The sequence below is a fragment of the Rhizophagus irregularis genome, chromosome 6 (assembly GCF_026210795.1).
Source record: "Rhizophagus irregularis chromosome 6, complete sequence".
Taxonomy (NCBI): Eukaryota; Fungi; Glomeromycota; class Glomeromycetes; order Glomerales; family Glomeraceae; genus Rhizophagus; species Rhizophagus irregularis.
In genome coordinates, this window is record NC_089434.1 from 825230 (window position 1) to 841502 (window position 16273).

General features: G+C 26.7%; 3 protein-coding genes across 3 annotated transcripts; 2 read left to right on the top strand and 1 right to left on the bottom strand.

Annotated features, from left to right (window-relative positions):
• Positions 1 to 8542: 8542 nt before the first annotated feature.
• OCT59_025942 (uncharacterized protein) lies at positions 8543 to 9877 on the bottom strand. The gene is made up of 4 exons (XM_025322478.2): positions 9703 to 9877; positions 9295 to 9603; positions 9050 to 9196; positions 8543 to 8947 (listed from the first exon to the last, which is right to left on the bottom strand). Exons 1-4 carry the CDS (start codon positions 9779 to 9781, stop codon positions 8823 to 8825), a joined length of 660 nt encoding a protein of 219 aa, XP_025166195.1. The 5' UTR covers positions 9782 to 9877; the 3' UTR covers positions 8543 to 8822.
• A 2146-nt stretch (positions 9878 to 12023) lies between these two features.
• On the top strand, positions 12024 to 12802 carry OCT59_025943 (uncharacterized protein; the record flags this gene model as incomplete). Its single annotated transcript, XM_066142836.1, has 2 exons — positions 12024 to 12478; positions 12568 to 12802. 2 exons carry the CDS (start codon positions 12024 to 12026, stop codon positions 12800 to 12802), a joined length of 690 nt encoding a protein of 229 aa, XP_065992413.1.
• A 1433-nt stretch (positions 12803 to 14235) lies between these two features.
• Positions 14236 to 15616, top strand: OCT59_025944 (uncharacterized protein). Its single transcript, XM_025322476.2, has one exon. It carries the CDS (start codon positions 14365 to 14367, stop codon positions 15475 to 15477), a length of 1113 nt encoding a protein of 370 aa, XP_025166192.1. The 5' UTR covers positions 14236 to 14364; the 3' UTR covers positions 15478 to 15616.
• The last annotated feature ends 657 nt before the right edge of the window (positions 15617 to 16273 follow it).

Genomic DNA, 16273 nt, shown 5'->3' on the forward strand with positions numbered 1-16273 from the left:
AAAGAAAATTTTCTTTTTGTTAATTATATTAATATTAAGGGTTCCTTTAATGATAATTTAAATTCATTATTGATGCAGATGCGGCAGTTGCAGTACCGTTTGAACATAAACGTGACGCAGACCCAGTTTGGCGATCTACTTATAAACGTGATGCGGACGTTTGATGATATTCTTACGTAATTACAGTTTTTCCCGTTATTCATAAGCCCACTTTTGAATTCAAAATGACCAGAATATCATAGAGGAAAGAAACGATAGTCCTACCTTATTTGTTGTTTATGTAAAATATTATTTAAAAAAAAATTCTCCTATAATTTTTTAAAAATTTCGTTTAATAAAGTAATAATAATAATTTATTAGAATTACAAAAAATTTTGTTAAAAAAATTGTGGAAATTATTGAAATTACCTTTGGGTTTATTTCCAAAAACATTCATATTCATTAATATTCTATTTTATTATTTGATTTGTAGAAATATTGTAGACAGATAAAGTTTTAATTATTAATTCATTAGTTATATATAATAAAAATCAAGTTACTCCTAAATTCTGGTTGTTCTCGACTCTCACGTATATTTTTACTTACATACCAATTTTACAAATTTTGATAATATTAAGGCAATAACTCTAATTAATAGTGTGATAATTCAAAATTTCAATTTGATATGTCTAAGTTATGTTGGCTCTAATCCACAAAGAGATGCGATAAAATATTAGTCTGCAGGGGTAGTTTGGATACGGTAATACATAAATTTCGTGTGACATCAATGTAAGTTATATATATATTAATAAAACTTATTTTTTAAAAATAAATACAGTATATAAAATTCATTGCAAGAAATAAAATTTTTTACAAAGAAAATGAAATAAATAAATGTATTGTTTACTTGGCATCAAATGACAATATTTTTTAAATAGATCAATCATGTATCTATAATAAATAGTTTGAATTGTTGCAACACGAGACGCGTGATAATTGTAGCATTCATCGTCCCGTAAGCACAAATACATTTTCCCTATTAAAAAAAATTAAAAAAAGATTAAAAAAAAATTCTCAATTAAATTATTAATTTTACTGATATATTATATTTATTAGATTAAAACAGATCATGAATTTTATGGAATAACGCTTCATTGGTATCATTAGCAAATCATTGTGGGTTTTTTAAGGAAGGGTGTATAACGATCATTAGAGGCGAGGTTGATAATATAAACGATGGACCTAAGTAATGTAGGGTCTGTTGATGTGTTTTTAATAAAGCCCGATATACTTAATAACCCATAGTTTTCTTCCTCTACTCTATATACTTTCCTTTTAAGGAACCACATTTGGTCATATATTGAAAGAACGCCATACCTATAGAATAAAATAGTCATGTTAAAATCTGTTAAATATAATAAAAGGAGAAATGGGATTTTTTTACCTCAAACTATTGGCACATATATAGCCATATATCTAATTTATAGGGTCAAATACAGAAATATCTTTTAAATAAACAAATGTCCCTTCTCGTCCTTTCTTCTCCTGATAGTAGAAAGAGACAATATCCTCATTTTGGGGTACTTACAAAACCCACTTAGGTTTGCATTTCCAAGCCATGAGTAGTAACATGTTACCATTTACTACAACAAAATCTGGTTGTCTGATCATATCCTTTAAGACACGACCATCCAAAAAAAGAATGGATTGATCCAATGGTGTTAATGCATCAAATATATTAATATCTGATGCAGTCCAAATGTCCTTTTCGCAAGTGACATTCTAACCCTTACTGAACGTTGGTTTTGTATATTTGATGTCCTCCTCTGGTTTCCATGCTCTTACTTCCTGTTCAAACCCCACCCAATTTGCGATCTCATCAGGAAATTGTTGCTCAGTGGACTTGGTACTTGAATTTGACTTATTACATAACCAGGTTCAGTATAGTTTTGCATATAACAGTCGATAAAGAGATCTCTTCTGAAAGAATTGAAGATAAAGTAACCTGAATCAAAGAAGATGATGATGATGCCCCTTCTAGTTGAAGGTGAAGAAATCTTTCTTTTTATCCATGGTTAAACATTTTCTTTATCTACAGTTTTTTGTTTTATAGTGGAATTCTATAGTAATAGTTTAGTTTAGTGAATTATACAACCATTACACAAGAATTTCATAATTTATCCACTCACCTTTTCACGCCTTTCACGTTCCTCAATTATCTTTTCAAATCATCACCGGAATGGTACAAATCTACCTGTTATATGGGAATAATGTTAGCAGTGCATCATTTTTTTATTTAGTAATAAAGGCGTATAACTGATTCCTCCTTTGGAATCAGTGGACCTTTATCAACAACAAAGTTTGGGCGCCCAAATTAAGAACACCTGGAGTGGATACCAGTATCAAACCCCAGTAATTCTCCCGATCAGCGCGGCAGGTAACCAGGAGTTGCCCACACTTGGCAAAATAAAAATAACCACACCTTCTTCTTCAGATCTTCATAATTCCTTTCTCCATGATCTTCAGCAATCAACCGGGCTCCAATTATCTAATAACGGAGGTGAAGTTATAATTTCATCTTGATAAAAAGCCAGAAATCCGCAGTATGGTGTTTTTTTTTTGTTCTCTTAAATAAGAAACAAGAACTAGAAAGGTCAAACTAGTTAGGAAATGAAGAATACAAATGAAGGAATGTAACAAATTGACACAAGACTTACCATATGATTAATTATTGTATGGTTACATATGACCATAACTTGATTTAATTCTAGACATTTCATTTTCATTAATTAAAGCTTATAGCATCGGATAAACTATATACTGTATATTATTTATTATTGTTGTTAGTAGGAGGAGTTATTCATTTTGTAATAAACACTGTTATTAAAAGTAATATTATAATATCAGAAAAACATTTTATTGATTCATATTAAAAGTAATATTACAATTATTAAAAGTATTTCCTTGTAAAAATTTGTTAAAATAAACTTATATAGACTATTGATAAACTTTTCTGTCGTATATTATTAGATGATTAAACTAAATAATAGTCTAATAGCGGCACGTAGTGGCGTAGTGCCGCATTAGACTATTTTATAGTTTAAATCATCCAATAATAATATTATCGGTTTGACGGGACTATGAGATAACCGACCTAAATAAGTTGATTAATTGATTATATATTCATTATTAAATGAAAATGATTATCATGATGCATCAAATTATCGTATTTTTCATTTGGAAGTGAATAATCATTATACGAGGCCTGAGAGGTGTTTTATAACAACTTGAAAACAGATACAATAAATTCTTTTTAAACATAAAGAATAAAAAAAAAGGTCTATTATTTAACCATATCTGGAAATTGTACCTAGATCAATAGGCAGAGTAACAATACATAGTATAAACATAAGCTTGTACGTTTATTTTCCGTGATACAAAGTTACGGAATAAAAATTCAATAAGCGAAAATAATTTATTTACCCAAACAAGGTTCTTTATAAAGCATGCATTCATGCGTAACCAAAAAAATCGTTTTTTAAATTAGATTTTCACCGAAAAACTTCCCGAATTTAATAGTCTAAGTTGGTACGTCTCGTCTTTCGTATGATTCAAGTGATCGACAAATAAATCTTTGCGATTATAAACAATGACTTCAAACTCTTTCAAATGGAAAACTTTTACACCAATACAGTATTACATAATTTGTTGTACAAATATTTAAAAAAAAAGTTCTACGAACGACTGAAAATTTTAAGGTCGTAACATAAATAAATAGGACTATAACTATATAACATTCAAAAGAATTCTTCATAAATATTTTCTCATCATAAAAAAAAAATTACGTATCATACATATAAAAATATAAAGAGACATAAAAAAAAAAATCAAACATATCAAACATTAATTTATTGAGATTATTTAGATTATTATAGTTTATAGATTATGATTATCAATTAAATCAACATTCTAAAGTTATCGTTATCGTCTTATCGAATATGAAACTGCATAATCTTAAAAAAGATTTTAATATTCCGCCATATTCTTTAATCCATCTGAGTATCTGATAAGATTGTAATTAATGATTTTACTAAATATAATCACTATAATATAATCATTCAATATCTAAACATATAATAATTATAAATAATACAATTATTATTATTTCTTTATTTGATTTTGATGCACCTTAAGCCACAAATAACAAAATATTATTTGTAATTCAAAAAAATTCCAAATTTTTTATATTAGAAAAATTGTGTACCGAAAAAAACATTTTAAGAATTTACAAAGAACTTCCATATTTGGATAATTTTTTTTTTCCTCCATTTAGAAAAAATGTACCTTTATTTGGGTTTACCAAATATCTATATCTAAATGTAATTTTCGGTACAATGCACAAAAAAAGTTTTTGAAAAAGATTTCGGAAAATTTCCAAAAAGATTTAAAAATTACGGAAATTCCTTTTTTTTTTGCATTGGAACATGTGGCCGAACATATTTAGATACGTTAATGCGAATTTCTTTAGAAGGACCAGAAAGTTCAAAAGTTCGATTATAACCGTGCATTTACTATCTGGAATAATTACTGGTATTAAAAATTATATTTATATTATATAAATGATTACTAAAATAAAGGATTATTGGATTATTGAAAAATGTAATATATTTTTTATATTAATAAAATTTCCGATATTGATAAAAAATTTTCACGGATTAATAAAAACCTTTCGTAAAAAACTGTAAAAACCGGCAAATTTTGAATAGATTTTGTGCTCTGGTTTACAGCATAGTAGTGAAGCAATTCTTTGTAATAAAAGTAAATAAAGTAAAATACGGGTTCGTATTTTCCGTATTGTACCATTATTTAAGATATTTCATGTGATGAGTGACAAATGAAAGCCCAATAGAATTAATGACAATATGCACGTGTCACATTGTATCACATGATGATCAAAATAAATATTTGACTTTACAGTATCACTTGATCCTGATCTTGTTCATTCCCTGTACCATTTTTGTTTGTTTTTTATTTGTGTAGTATCTATATTTTGATTATCTTATTGGCACATCTTAACGGTGTTGTCCGGTTATTTTAGTAATTGCTGCGACTGAGAAATAAATAATAAAAAAAATGAATAATTAAACTAGTCTTGGTAAGTTCGCAACGATTTCTCGTGTTATTTGAAACATAAAACAAAGGGCGCCGTTGTAATACCCAGTACAAATTCTATACAAATATAATATTCATGTATATATGTTTATATGTAAATTTCAAAAGTATGTAACGCCAGGTGATGTGCATTGGAAGAATCAACTCCAAACATTCCAATGCCAATAAATTTTCAATGCACATGGAAATATAATTATACATATAATGTGTTGAAAATTATTGGAATATTGGAATCTTCCAATTCTTCCAATTCCAAGCCTTACAATTCCATTAAAGAGTCATCGAAGTTTCCAATGCACATCATTGCTCAACGCGACTTCATCTGTTAAAAGTTGGCGTTTATTTAGTTGCACATAATTATTATAAAAGAACGTTCCTTAAACGTTTGCTTTTGGAGGGACGCGTTGCACATTATTATTATAAAAGAACGTTCCTTGTGAAGGATGCAGTTGTAATACTCAGTACAAATTCTCTACATCAAATGTATATAATGATACTTCATCTGTTAAATTGCACAAAATTATTATAAAAGAAACATAAAAATCCGTCCCCTAAAACTTTCACTTCTCAATATATTTCACCTATTTTTTCATAAAAAAAAAATCGACGATTTCTATTTGTACACGGGGTGTTCAAACACGGTTTCCAAAAAAGTTACATTTTCTATGCTGATCATTTAATGTTGGGCAGAATTAAATTTAAACAAAAACAAGGAAAAAAACAAGAATTTGTTAAATAAATCAAAATTGACATTCAAAATCAACTTTCACGCTTTAAGTATTTAAGTAAACTTGCAGAACACAAAAATACACATACCGCATGTTCCTTTTAAATTATATATATTAAAAATTTTTTTTTTTACATAACTTTTTAATATACTCACGTGATACGTGTATGAACACCTAAAAAATTTTCAAAAAATATATATATTTATATTTTCATTATGCGAATAGTATTGATTAATACAGAAATTAATAGAGCATTTGCATCAATCAATTATGAAACTCATAAAAATATAGACGAACAATATCAATTTATAAAACAGACTGTTCTTGCTAATGAAACTTTTACCGATGATGAAAAAACTGAAGCGATAAGAAGAATAAATAAAACTTACGATCACAATAAAATTTTTCATAATATAGGTACAAAAAGAATTTGTGAAATTTGTAATTGTGAATGTTTAGCTACATTATATTGTGAATATTGTATTAGAAATTATTTAGAAAAAAAATTTCCAAATTGGACATCTGGAAATAATGATATTGATAATTTAATAAAAAAATGTCAAATGGAAACACGTAGACCAGATGTTGTAATTGAATGGATTCCATACAATAATTTACAAGATATTGAATATCTTACAAAAGGTGGATTCTCAGAAATTTATACGGCAATTTGGAACAATGGAAAATATCAAAAATGGGATTCTGAAGAACAACATTTAAAAAGATTTGGAGGACAAAAAGTGATACTTAAAAGGCTAGAACATGTTGAAAATGCAAATCAACGTTGGTTTAAAGAGGTTTGTAATTTGAAGTTATTTTAAATTAAGTAAATAATTTATTTTTTTTTATTGGTAATAAATTTTGAAAAAATACTTTATAGGCCGAATCACATTTGACTATAAGCAGTAAATCTCCATATATTGTCCAGTGTTATGGTTTAACACGAGATCCATCAAATGGAGATTACATGCTTGTAATGAATAGAATGGATTTGAATTTAAGAGAATATTTACAGCAAAAAAATAATCAACTTACATGGAAAAAAAGAATTCATTTGGTTTATAACATAATTACCGCACTCAGACAGATTCATAAAGAAGATGCAATTCATAGAGATTTACATTCTGGTAATATATTATTGAAACAAGTCAATCAAAGATTATTTATTAGTGATCTTGCATTTTGCGGTCCTGCAGACAAATCACCAAATGATGTATACGGAAATCTTCCCTATATAGCGCCTGAAGTTATTTCTAATAAAGGATATACTTTTAAATCTGATATTTACAGTATTGCAATGCTAATGTGGGAAATTTCATCTGGACAACCACCTTTTAATAATTGTAAACATAATTGTTGTCTTGCAATTAGGATTATTAATGGCGAGAGACCAATAATAATTTCAAGAACTCCTTTAGAGTACGAAAATTTAATGAAACAATGTTGGGATGATGATCCATTAAAAAGACCTGACATTACAACACTTTGGGAAAAAATAAATGAAATTTATAAAAAATATCTGAATATGCCAAATGAATTAGAAGAGAATAACAATTTGGAAATAAATAAAACAAATAGTTTAAAAGAAGCAAAAGAAAGAAGTAGCATATTATTTACAAGTAGCAAAATTCGTAATTGTGAAAATTGTCCTGAACCAAGAAATGTAACAGAAGGTACTATTGCATATTAATCAATCATTATAAATATTTATAGTAATAAATTATTTTTTTTAATTTTTTATTTAAATCAATTTTTTATTTTAAATTTATTTATATATGACTAATTCATAATTATTTTACATAATCTTTTAGCATTTCATAATGCAACAAACAACGTCTTTTCTATTCCTGATAATAGTAAGTGTTTATTAAGTCAAATAAGAATATGGCATCTTCATCTTCTAATTGTTTTTTTTTTCGCTTTTTTTAGTTAGTGATTTTGGCAAACCAAGTAATCGGGAACCAGGAATATACCAAAAAGTAAGCAACTTTTTAAAGGTAATTATTAATTCATTTAAATTGAGTATCGTAGCGACGTAGCGTTGATGATGAATAATTGATTAAATTTGTAATTCGGGCCAAAATTATACAGGTTATTAGTGACCGCGTGATATTTAGCCAATAAATACAATTCACATAATCAATTAAACGGTAAGATATAATTGATTTTAATAACGGTTCAACAGATAGATGATTTAGCTTTACGATAATCTAAATCGTTCAGAAGAACAAGAGATGATCATTGATATATTAAACATTTTTTTTTTTTATATTATATTATTTTGATATACTGTACATATATAGAGTAGTAAGGATCTTACAAAGTTTCTTATAGTTGTTCATTTCTTATCTAATAAATTATTCGATTTATTTTGGCTACATACACGATTTATTTATTGTACAAATTATCATAAACATCTGAAATAATGGTTACTTACGTATTTATGACAATTATCGCATGATTATTCTATATAGAAGATTACGCCGTCAAAAAATTCTTATATTTCATCATAATCACCTAAGTGGCGTACAAATGAATCGTGAGTAAATTGAAATTGATTATTAAACGTAATTATAAATCAATTTATTTTGGGCGTATCGCTCGCACATCAACTATATTAAATTAATTTATATTATCGAAATCATCGAAATCATCGGAATATTATATAAACAAAAAGCATAATTTTTATTTACAAAAAAAAATTCTATGTTGATAAAATAAATGTTCTAAAATTATTAAAAATTATTTTAATTCTATACAATCTATATTTTTAAGAGGAAAAGTAATTATAAAAAAATTATTATAAAAATTTTTAGCTCGTAAATTTGTTAAAATGTTTGAATAAAAATTTTTTTCACTTTAAACTTTCTTTTTAAGTTCGTGATTTTGTAAAATTGTTCGAATAAAATTGTCAAAAAAAAAAAAAAGTTCATCTATTTACTTTTAAACTTTATCAGTAGATAAAGTGTGTATACGTTCTATCGGCCAAGTTTTTAAAGTGAAATAAGAAGATTCTTTTTGTAATATTAATGCTAATGCCAAATACCAAGCACAAAAAGCAGCGATAACTAAATTTTTTTTAAAAAAAAGAAAAAAAAAATATTTAGAAAATTTCAATCATTTTTTAATTAACAATAAAAACGTAATTAACAATCGGTAAAAGAATTTACCTCCAAAAACACCACCAGCGACTTCGAAAGATTTTAATCCGGTAAAGGTTGCGGTTGTAAGTAAAGTATTAATGATAACCAATAAGGATAAAATTGTAATCAGCACGAGATTCGATTTTAATGCACATAATAACATGATGAAAGCAACTATTCAAGGAAAAAAAAATAATAATGTTTAGGTTCATGTAATTTCGAAAAATCAAGTTAAACCATGACTTTTATAATTATTAAAGCAAGATACTTACAAATTGTCCAACCCACAAGAAAAATACCAAGTGCATTCCTTAACATTTCTGGATTATCTTTATAAGAAGAAAGAATACCTGTGGCGTCATAATTAATGAATCCGAAACAGATCCAATAGCCACCAAAAGATGGGAAAATCGTTCCATGAAAAATATCACCTCTCATCATTTCAAAAATTCCAGCTAATACTTGAATAAAACCACCATAGAATAAAGCTAAACCAAGAGCGACATTATGATTGACTACTCCTCCGGTTCCAATTAAATACATTGAAAAAACGAATAAAGTCATCGCGAAAGATGATAAACCTATTGAAAATTATTTTTCAAAAAAAAAAAAAGAGAAAAAATTAGGCTTTTTTTTCAAGAATTTATATTTATGAAAGTATCTAATATGATAGTATTTACCTAATGGAGCAGCATTCGCTTGTGCTTTAGGTGGAACTGAAGTAGTTTCGTCAAGAGTTGAATTTGATTTTGGCATCATGAGTTAAAAATTATATAACGGAGTTATAAAAATTATAAAGCTATTAATTTTTATTTTAGATACTGTATATTTATTATTTTCTTTTCTTTTCTTTCTGAAAATTTTGCCATGTCAGATTTCGATGTTTATATACAAGATTTCACCTGTTTATCATTTCTAAATTATTCATGACATGATAATATTGATCAATTTCTTTATTTGGTTACTACAGCCGTTACTATTCTTTATTTGGATGTGGAGCAATCATCTCATTTATTTTTATCCTATCCTATCGATTAAAACGATTTACATTGTTAAATCCTTCGATTTTTTTAAATGTTACACCCCCGTTTTATGACGTTTTATGATGATAACAATAATGTCGTAAGAAAAAAGGAAAAAAAATTAATGAAAAACTTTCGTAATTTGGTTTTATTTTTTTTTAATATATTCTTAATCATTTTGATAAATAAATAATGAATGATGAGAATTTAAAATTACAATATTTTAAAACATATAAAGTTATTATTTTTTCTCGAAACATCCATTTTTCTGAAACACATTTTCGTAGATTTTAAACAAACAAAAAACTTCATTGTTAATGATCTTCGTAATGCATAGTTTTTTCCATATTGTTGTTTTTTTTGTTACACTGGTTACACTTGGCGCCTCATACGATTTTCTATTCCTATATTTACCGATCGAAATTCGATTTCAGATTGTGACACGTAAATTATGTTATGTTTGCATATCATTCGATAAAATCCGAGATTACTTTTTATAATAAATAATTTTTATATTTAAAGATCGTAGACAATTACAATTTCTTATTTTAAAAAAATAAACCATTATTATTTTTGAATTAATATATTTTAATTGAATTAATATGTTTTATTTACACTTTAAAATAAACATTCTTTTTTCGTAATCGACATCTTATTCATGTAATAAATAATAAATAATAAATATTTGAATTAAGCCCAAGCTACCTAACTATAATTAGTTATATATATCAATTAAGTTATAAATTTTGTCATTATAAACAAAAAAAAATGTATATGTATAAAAATACATTTATATAATTTTATATTAAGTTTTCTAAAGTCACGTGATGGCCAATCATTGTCAACGGTTAAGGTGACCGTGCTAAAATGATCTACAAACAAGGTTTCGGATAGTTTCGGAATACTGGACGAAAATTTCTTAAACGTGAAAAAATAGTTTCATTAGACTCATAATTACTATATATAGGCTGTTCTACGGCTTAAAAATTGTGATAATATAATTATTTTAGTTATTATTTCAAATAAAATTAAAAATCTGTACTCTGTAGTATTCCAGAATTTTCTTTTATAAACTCTTGTGGTTTAAACCTCAAAAGTAATTTATTTTTATAAAAAAAAAAATTATTAACGCTCACAATAATTCATAAAGCCGAATATTTTATTAAATTTTATCCAATGCAATTTTTTTCCGTTTGAACAGACAGACAGTCCAGTGATGGTAAAGACCAGGTCATTTGACCTTCGAATGACCTAGTCATTCGTCATTTGAGTCATTTAGCAAAAATTTATGATATCATATCACGTGATATAAATTTATATGAGATTACATAGATAATTTTGGCCAGAATTATGATGTAATTTTTAAATGATTAGGTCATTAATCATTTAATGCTGAAATGACCCAAATGACATGTGACCAGTCATTTGAGTAATAGATACTCCAGTCGATCATTAGGAATACTGCGGTGACCAATAAGAAAATCAATATTGAATGTCTCATAAAAATGTTCGATCACTATTATTCCTAATTGATTGGACGGTATGGACGATAACGAGTTGATTATTACTTTCGAGTATCATTTTTATTTCTTGAATTAACGAAGAAATAATTTGAACATAATTACATAATTAGTTAATTTTTATTAATTAATATTATTATTATCGTTATTATTATTCATTATTATTATTATTATTATATTATTATCATTTTTACTTAGTATATCTGATATTAAATTTATAAAATATATATAAAGGTTAATAAATAATCCAATGTAATGACATATTTCAGTTCGAGTAAGTTGTAAAATATCGTAACTACAAAATTTTATTGTAACAATGATGATGTCAAAAAAAAAAAAAAAAAAAGATTTTAATATCATTTCTTTCTCCCTTTTTCATAAAACCTTTTTTTTTATTAATAACTAATAACTTGTTTTCTAAATATTTCATTTTCGTTAAAAATTCTAAAAAAAAAAAAAATGCCCCAAATAACGAATCCCAAGAAATGGACTACGGATGAACTTCTTGGAATTCTCTCTTATATCGAAAGTCATCCATTTGATTCCTTGTCAGAGGCATGCAGAAAAGCAATAAAACATCAAAATATTGATAGAACTCATAAGAGCACTTATTCAAAAATGACAAGATTAATTTACGCAATAAAGTTATGGTTGAATGATCATATACAAAATGGTGAAGCGATCATTTGGAAAGATGATAGAGTGTATAAGCTATTGGAAAAAATTTGCGAGACACGGGAATCTAACAAAAATAATAAAAATCAAGAGCAAGAATTACAACGAGGTGATCAAATTGAAAGCACTATTGAAACTAATAGTGTGATCGATAAAAGCGAAGAGCAAGACCTCACAGATAATTTCAGTGATTCAACTATGGATGGAGATTATTATACTGATCATCTTGACTTATACAGGTAATTATCCATTTAACTTAAAATTTTGAGCCTATTAATAAAAACTACTATTTTAAATTTTTTTTTTTTAAAAAAAAAATATAATTTAGGAAAAATAAAGAACAATTTCCTTCTTTCCACCTTCCATTAAAGATCTTGAGTGATAGAATCTATGAAGCAGAAAAAGAAGCAAGAGAAGTTTATGAAACGACTACTGCTGAAAACGAAGATATGAATTATCATCAAATTTGTCAAATAATCAAACAAATTCAAGAGTATCGAGATGAAGTGTGTGGTTTATTTGAGGAATTCGAAAAAAAGATCAACGAAATGAGATCATTATAATTAAATGAATTCTTTTTGATAAAAAAATATTTTTTTTTTTTTAATAATTTGTTTTAAATTTTGCTATTTTTGTAAAAGGCATACTAAAATTTGAATTTATTCAGGTATTTGAATATAGCTTTAAACTTTAAAAGGAAAATATTACAAAGAGATATTATTTTACTTTTTTGTATTTTGCTTTCACAATTCCAATTTTTTTTTCCTTTGTTATATAACGTATGATCATGAAATAAATAGTCATTAACAAAGTACCCTATGAAAAAAAATTTTGAAATACATTAAAAATTGCTATTTTAAAGTATTAATTTTTTACACAAAATGTAATGTATTAAATTACATCTAAAATTGCAATTTTAAGTATAATTTAAAAATTTTAAATATAATTTTAAAGTATGTGCATTTTAAGTATATTTTTTGTTTCATAGGGTACTGTACTATTTAATATCGTACCGCGGGTCATAGCACCTTTCAAATCCTTGTATCACCATGTCTATAGCCCGAATATTTTTTTATGGATAATATCTGGGTAAATTAAAATTCTTTAAATAATAAAATCAATAAAAAAAATGAAACTTTTGAGGATACTACGCATAAGGTGCTGTGGCCGTGGCCCACAATATACGGTGTTATGTTATTATTATTCATAGAAATTTTACGTCATTACGACATTTAATATGTTGCCGATCCAATGTTACTTATTGTACCGTCAGAATCCAATTCTATTTTGCAATCCCGGTACTTTAATGATTAAAATTAACGAATCCGACGACAATATTTTTAAGTTCAACAATCAATAACCATTTAATGTCCAATGAGTGTTGGTTTATATAATGATTTACAAGTTTTGGGGCGTAAAAAAATTTCATTGATTTCGGATACAGAAATTCATATTGTATTATTCTCTATATACGCGTAAAAAAAATAAAGAAATACGAAAACAAATAATTTATAAATAATTATCCAAGTATGGTAAATTCTCATTATGTATGGTTACTAAATAATACATATCCGTACTTTTTTACTTATCATGTTTTAAGTATAAAAAAAAAATTTTAAAGAAAAAAGAATTGATCAAAATTGTCAAATAAAATAAAATAAAAAAAAAATGTAAGAAAGAAATGAAAATGGAAGGAATAAAAAATTTACTTAATAAAGAAGTTTTTAGCCAAAAAAAGAGTTAAAAATTAATAAATATCGAACGGACTTAATAAGGATCAATTAACCCTATTTAAATGTTTACCCGATTAAAACTAATCTTAATTGTTAATTGTCAATAATAATTCTTTTATTCGAAACAAAATATCCATAAAGAAAAGTCTTGGCATCTTGGCGTTTCTAGATTAAAAATATGTATCACAAATTTTTGATAAACATTTTGTTTGTCAGATTAGGAATTAGTGTCACAAAACGACTGATCAAATCATTCTTCGTACAAAGTTTTATGAGCGAAAAGTTTAAAAAATTTAAATATAAATAGAATTTCAATTCAATGACTTGTCGACTCTTCATTAATTTTTTTCATATAGGAAAAAAAATCAAATCGTCACTTTTCAACTGTTAATATGGCTCAATACTACAGAATACCATTGAAAAAAAATGAACCATCTTCCAAATATTCATGGGAAGAAAAATTAATAATTCACAAGAACATTGCAAGAAGCAAGTATGGTAGACTTGTTGAAAAAGAACCGTTAAAAGACGTAGCTACGGAACCAGTAACCGATTATGATAATGATATCGGATATTACGGTCCAGCAATTCTTGGTGGTCAAAAGTTTCAACTTCTTTTTGATACTGGTAGCGCAGACTTATGGGTCCCCAAAGTATCCTACAACAATGGAACAAAAACCAAACATAGCACATTTGATCCAGAAAAATCAGATACTTTTAAAACCGACAATAAATCATTTTCAATTACTTATGGTACAGGACATACTTCAGGTGTGGCTGCAACTGATACATTTGAATTTGCTGGTTTTTCCATCAAAGATCAAGCTTTCGGTCTCGCTGACACCGTTTCTGATGATTTTACGAACGCTCCATTTGACGGAATTCTTGGTATGGCTTTTGATCAGTTAAGCGAGCTACAAGCCCCAACCCCATTTCAAAATTTAATTAATAACCATAGTGTCTCATCATCTGTGTTTGGCTTCGTACTTGGCCGTGCAGAGGATGGCACTAACGGCAACAGTGAGCTTACAATTGGTGGAGTTGATCCAAAATTTTCAAATAACATTAAATATAACAAGGTTGTTAACAGACGAGGATTCTGGCAGATTGCTTTAGGTGGTGCGCAAGTAAACGATAAAACAGTAGATGTAAAAGGAGGTGAAGCTATTATTGACACTGGTACAACTCTTGTTATCATTCCTCCTGAGGATGCTGATGCTATTCATAATGCAATTCCCGGTGCGAAAAAACAAGGTCAAAATTACTTAATTCCAACCAATTCTAAAGCCGTAGTAGCTTTTACTTTTGGAGGAGTAACCTATAATATTAATCCTGCAGACATGACCGTTGATGATGTAGGAAATGGTCTAAGTGTTTCGGGCATCCAAGGCGAAAATATGCCTGGTATGGAAAATACATGGTTGGTCGGTGATGTGTTCCTTAAGAACGTATTTAATGCTTATGATGTCAATAAATCGGCTGTGGGATTTGCTCCATTGGAATAGAAGATTAATTTAGTTAGTTGTTTTATCCGAATATACGTATATTATAAATTTTTTTTTTTCTGTAAATTAAACGAATTATATGTATGAAGTATAATTTTTATAAATAAATGGTATTTTAAATTTTAAATAATAAAGCGTACTACTAACCAAAAAAAGTGCGTCAACGATATAAAATATTTTAATAATTACTAGTATTCTTCTTTTTTTTTCTTCCAAAGTGAATTACTTAAGAAACGATTAAAAAGTTTTTTCATATCGCCATTTTTTTAAAATGGAGTATCCTAAGAAAATTTCTAAAATATCATCTCTAGTGATCATCATCGTACCAGCATTAGCAGATATTAGTGGGCAGAGTTTCATGACATTTTTAATTCTGCTCAAAAATTCTACCCTAATTTTGGTAAGGTAACAATCACAAGCGGTGATATTTAGCATTACTCATTTTTATGACTCGGTACAAAGATCATCATCGGACGAAAATTATCTAATCCCAAATTTATAATATACAGTACGTCATAAGTAGCGACAATATTTCAATCTTACAAATATTTTTTTTTTTTTCGAAGGATTATCTTCTTAATGGGTTTACCACAAAATCTTGACAACCAAAATCCCAAAGTTTTTTTTTAAATATAATTTTAAAAATGCAATGACGCAGTAACGGGTTAATTTGTTGTAAATTTTATTAATACCAATGTAAATTGGTTGCAATTTTATTAATATTAATGCAAATTAACTAACGTTACTATATTATTAATGAAAATTTTTTATCTTAGTTAAAAGGATTATGTACAGT

Bases quoted from the DNA above. Each gene is read 5' to 3' on its own strand.
- OCT59_025942 (XM_025322478.2), bottom strand. From the start codon at position 9,781: ATGATGCCAAAATCAAATTCAACTCTTGACGAAACTACTTCAGTTCCA. The intron at 9,604-9,702 runs GTAAATACTATC...AATTTTCAATAG, and splicing joins AGCGAATGCTGCTCCATTAG to GTTTATCATCTTTCGCGATG. The intron at 9,197-9,294 runs GTAAGTATCTTG...TTCCTTGAATAG, and splicing joins TCTTGTGGGTTGGACAATTT to TTGCTTTCATCATGTTATTA.
- OCT59_025944 (XM_025322476.2), top strand. From the start codon at position 14,365: ATGGCTCAATACTACAGAATACCATTGAAAAAAAATGAACCATCTTCC.